The following is a 5,232-nucleotide window of genomic DNA, read 5'->3' as shown; positions in this document are numbered from 1 at the left end:
TCCACACTCCTCCAGAAGTTTGTGGCAAATGTACGTGGGAAGGAGCGTTTGTCACACATTTCTTCCCATCTGTATATCTACGTAATATTCGTCTGATTGGTATAAACTTTTTTCCAGTCTGGCCAGGACATATTGCAAGAGCAAGTATACCAAAGAGTAAACAGAAACAAATACAATCTGTATTAGTTGGTCTATGTCTATATGCTATATCCGCATTACATGTTTCAAATAAATATTTTTAGTAGAAAAAAAACGTAATGGAAAAAGTGTAGATAGAGATATAAAGATATTATATGTAGATATGTAGATATAAAGATATTATTTTAGAGTAATCATTTGTGAATACTTTTCAAAATTATTTGTTTTTCACAGAATATCATGAGACGCAAGCTGATCTACATGCTTTTTATTGTTTTTGTGCTAACCTGTATTACATTAATTACTTCAATACTAACAAAATATGAAGATATAAAATATTGGAAAAAGAAATGGAATTTGAATTCACTTCTGAAACTGGGAATCCACCCTCCTCTAGAACTGGGACCGGTGAATCTCACTGATGGAGATTATACTTACTACCTGAACTTTTATAAGTTCTGGACTGAATTCCCGTACCTACAAAGTTATCAGTGCTCACTCAAACTCACGCCACATGGCCAGTTTGAGAAGAAGACCACTCAACCACTTTTGATCATGGCTATAAAATCCCACCCAGACTTCAGCACAAGACGAACAATGCTGAGACAAACATGGGCTACAGAGAGGGAGGTCAATGGGTACTGGGTAAAACCCATCTTTCTTACAGCACAAGCTGACAATCCCAGACAGATGGAACTCATGAAGTTAGAGAGTCGAGAGTTTGGAGACATTCTACAGTGGAACTTCACTGAAAGTCATTACAACCTGTCCCTAAAGGAACGCTGCTTCCTGGAATGGCTTCAATATCACATCCCTTGGGTGGAATTTATATTCAAAGGTCTGACATTTTCAAAATCTTAACTGTTAAGTATATATAAAATATAAAATAGGTATTAATCTATTTTTCATCTTAGATAGCTATCACTGACCCTGGAACAGTAATCTCTGTGTGTGAGACACTCTCTTATCCCATCAGAGGGACGTCACTGACGCTATAACTTATAGGAATCCCTGTGTGTGAGACGCTCTCTTATCCCATCAGAGGGGGCGTCACTGTCCCTATAAATATAGGAATCCCTGTGTGTGAGACGCTCTCTTATCCCATCAGAGGGGACGTCACTGACCCTATAACTTATAGGAATCCCTGTGTGTGAGACGCTCTTATTCCATCAGAGGGGGCGTCACTGACCTTATAACTTATAGGAATCTCTGTGTGTGAGACGCTCTCTTATCCCATCAGAGGATATAAAGCTTCACTGCTCTGTTTGTCTTCATTACTGTTGTAAAGTATCAGGTTAAATTAATATCTTGTAATATATTTATTATTGGACAAACTGAATTTTGGAAGACCAGCTTTCGGAAGATCTTCCCTTGATCATAAATGTTTTAGACTAGATGTGGCGAACGTGACCTCGCCACATGCTCCTGGAGGAGCCTGCTTGCCAGCCTTTTACCTCAGGACTATGGGCCCTGCAGAAAGAACTGCAAAATACATTTTAAAAGACTCCGTTCGTTTGGGTTCTCTGTGTTGTTCGGGAACCGAACAGATCCCCAAACTAAAGACCACCTGTGAAGAAACTACCCCTGTTATTTGGGTACTTCCGTTTTTTCTGTTCCGTAGATAAAACTACCGAACACCGAGCAACCCCTTGGCTCATTTACTTCAAAGACAACTGCCAATTTATTGCTCTCCCTGTGTGGCTGCCATCCTTTCACTGACCAGCCAGGAGAGCACTATTTGATAGATTTGTTCCCACGAACTAGGGGAACAAATGCTACCTATGAGCCAGGGGAACCGTTCATGTATTATTTCATTTTTCATACTTGGCGAAATAGACCGACCGCACAGCCCAATCTCATGGAACTATTTCATGTAACTTTTGAAACCCTGAACTGATCTGGGTGATTTTTTTTTAATATGTTGGTCACCCAGATTGGGGCTGTCAGGAAATATGTTTGGGGTACGTTTTAAGTTTTGCCAAAATATATTTTTTTTATGTTGTGAGATAATTGAGTTCAGTAAATTGCTTGACTCAATTATCTCCCCAGTACAAGGGAAAATGCCATTACAGTATGTAGGAGTGTCCTGGACCTGAAAACCAATAGATTTACAGAATGTCACTCTCAGGTCCAGTGGGGAATGCCCCTGGACTATGTTAACAGAAACCCTGTGTCTTGTTCACTGCATAAAAGCCAGGCAGTTAGCCTGAGTAAAGCATTTCTGTTACACCCTTCATCTAGTTTTGACTGATGTTTGGGTACCTGTCTACTTGGCTGGGAGAATCTACTTGAGAGCTGTGATTGGTCTGGAGAAGCATTCGAACCAACACCCGAGCTATAATCACTCAGGCTCTAGCAGTTCGGGAGAAACTTCCATCCCACCTGCGTTCGGTACTTTACATCCTGGAAGAATGCTATTCGGTGGAATTGTTTGTCTGAATGAGGTGAACAAGCTCCCTGTTATACTTCTGGATTATGTTCGGTATTTAATGGTAGCGTTACAGCTTGCTTGGGGTCTCACTGTTCTCCACCCAAGACCAGGATCCATCTTCCAGTGGGTAGACCTCTCACAATCCAGAGAGTAAAGCATGATAGCTCTTCCAAGAGCTAGTGTTGTAATCCAAGGGAGTATAGTGAATATAGCAATCCCCAGAGTGAATATAGCTGTTCCCCTCCATACATGAGATGAGGCTCTATGTTGAGGGTGAAAAGGAACTGTTTAATGCCAACCACAACTGCCCTTATATGCAGGTCCCCATGCAAGGGGTTTACTATAGCATATTCCAGGGGCATTCCCCACTGGACCTGAGAGGGGACAAAGTACACACTGTAATTACATTGGCTCTCAGGTCAAGGACACTCCAAAACAAAACAGGATAATCCCTCCCCTGTGCCTGAGAGATAATTGAACCAGGAACTGTACTAAACTCAATTATCTACAGGCACAGAAAACATATATTTTACAATAACCCGAAAGTACCCCCAAAACACATGGAAACTCCACAAATATATCCAACATATCCAAAAATCACCCAGATCGGTTCAGGGGTTTGGGATTTCCATGGTTCGGGAAGTCATAGTTTGTCCGATCGCACATGAAGTTCCTGCTCAAAAGACCCCCATGAAATCAAGCTGTGCAGTCGGTCTCTTTTGGGAGTATGAAATACAATAAAAGTATGAATGCAACCAGTTCATATGTACACTTAGACTGTGTCCCTTGTTCGGGAGTGCGTTCCCACTGAATGCCGCTGTTCTCCGACGAATATAACTGAACTTAACTGGAGCTGGAAGTCCCAGCGGTGTTCGCGCCATCGAGTGCCCGATTATAGTTCCATACACTCGACGACTAAACACTGCTGTATGCATTCACGGCTAAAGATGGCCACCGCCACGTGTTTGTTCAGATGAAAGACGGCCACCCAGCCAACCGCTAAGAATGTTGAGGTAATTGCAGTTACTAGGGATGTGCATGTGCAAAAAATTCGGTTCGGCATTCCGAAAACCGGCACTTCGGTTCGGTACTTCTGAAATTCGGGACGTCAGCAATTCGGTACTTCTGAAATTCGGACTTCAAACTTAAGGTAAGTGTAGGTTTAGGGTTAGGAGTAGGGTTGGGTTAGGAGTAGGGTAAGGGTAGGGTTAGGAGTAGGGTTAGGGTCAGGAGTAGGGTTAGGGTTGGGTTACGAGTAGGGTTATTAGTAGGATAAGGGTTGAGTTAGGGTTAAGAGTAGGCTTAGGGTTGGGTTTGGAGTAGGGTTAGGGTTGGGAGTAGGGCTAGGGTTGGGTTAGGATTAGGGGTAGGGTTGGGCTAGGAGTAAGGTTAGAGTTAGGGTAGGTTAGGAGTAGGGTTTGGGTTAGGGTTGGGTAAGGAGTAGGGTTAGAGTTAGGGTAGGGTTGGGTTAGGAGTAGGGTTAATGTTGGGTTAGGAGTAGGGTTAGGGTTAGGGTTATACCCCCAGGATTCAGTCTCAACTAATGTCTTTGGGGGAAATCTATACTTGTTATAATCACTTGCTATACAGCTATACTCTCTTGGAGGAGAGGTCTTCCCACTGGGAGCTGGATCCAGGGTGGGAAGGGATGGCGAGACCCTAGCCAAGCTGTGGCGGCTAAGAGGACTATAGTGCTTATGGTGTCCGGTGCGGTGCTTATGGTACTCGGCAACAACTAGGAAGCGCGATTGGCGGAGGCACCTAGCCGGGGTGCCAGGCGGTCCGCCACACTAGATAAAGGGAGAATCTCTAGAAAGCTTGTCGTTCCAAAATGATGTTAGTCCCAAAACCAGTATTACAAAATACAAATGTCATCTCTTATTTCACATTTATATCACTGGACTAATAAGAAAACAATTTCGACTTGATTTCTGCTATTATTTGTATTTTCAGTGAATACTAACAGTCATTTTCTCTCCTCTTTCAGGAGATGATGATGAATATGTGAATCCCTATGCTGTGGTGAAGTACATAAAGGAACATGGCTCCTCGCCTCTCACATTACACGGCTACCTGCGTCCTCATTCAGCCGTTATGCGTCACACCAAATACCGCATTTCAAGGGATCTCTATCCTTTCTATTTATATCCCAACTTCCTCTCCGGGGCGGGCTTTCTGTTCCCAGGGACCACGGTGAAGAAGCTGTACAACGCATCCAAGAAAATCCCTGTTTTCCCATTGGACGATGTGTATTTTGGGTTCTTGACTTTAGCAGCAAATCTAACCTTTCGCCACGATGAACGGTTCCATGTGTATGGATTGGCCTATAACTTGTGCAGGTACCAGCAGGCTCTAGTGATTCATGGGATTGGGCCAGAACGTATGATGAAAATATACAATGAGGTGCAGAAAGCACAGTGCAAGGACTGAGACCACGCGCCTTCTGGATGGGACGAGAGCTCCCTGCTGAGTGACAAGAAAACCGTAAAAAGGATCAAAACATTTTGTATTTATATTTCTACATGTAATGGTAGAGAAATACAGATTTTTAAAATATATATTATTACCTATATAATAACCTGCATATTTTCTACATTAGATTAATGCTCTGGATCATTTTATCTCTCCTGTGATATGAATGGGTTCCTATTCATTTATTACTG

The 5,232-nt window shown here is 42.8% G+C and overlaps 1 protein-coding gene across 1 annotated transcript; it reads left to right on the top strand.

The window, feature by feature from the left end:
* Positions 1–510: 510 nt before the first annotated feature.
* Positions 511–5,002, top strand: LOC134602087 (acetylgalactosaminyl-O-glycosyl-glycoprotein beta-1,3-N-acetylglucosaminyltransferase-like; the record flags this gene model as incomplete). The annotated part of the gene is made up of 2 exons (XM_063446586.1): positions 511–976; positions 4,557–5,002. Coding segments are annotated over 2 exons (909 nt in total), but the record flags the coding sequence as incomplete, so codon positions are not given.
* Between the last annotated feature and the right edge of the window lie 230 nt (positions 5,003–5,232).

The sequence above is a fragment of the Pelobates fuscus genome, chromosome 3, assembly GCF_036172605.1.
Source record: "Pelobates fuscus isolate aPelFus1 chromosome 3, aPelFus1.pri, whole genome shotgun sequence".
In the NCBI taxonomy this organism is placed as follows: Eukaryota; Metazoa; Chordata; class Amphibia; order Anura; family Pelobatidae; genus Pelobates; species Pelobates fuscus.
Note: the sequence above shows the minus strand (reverse complement) of the source record. Positions and strands in the feature narration are given on the sequence as shown.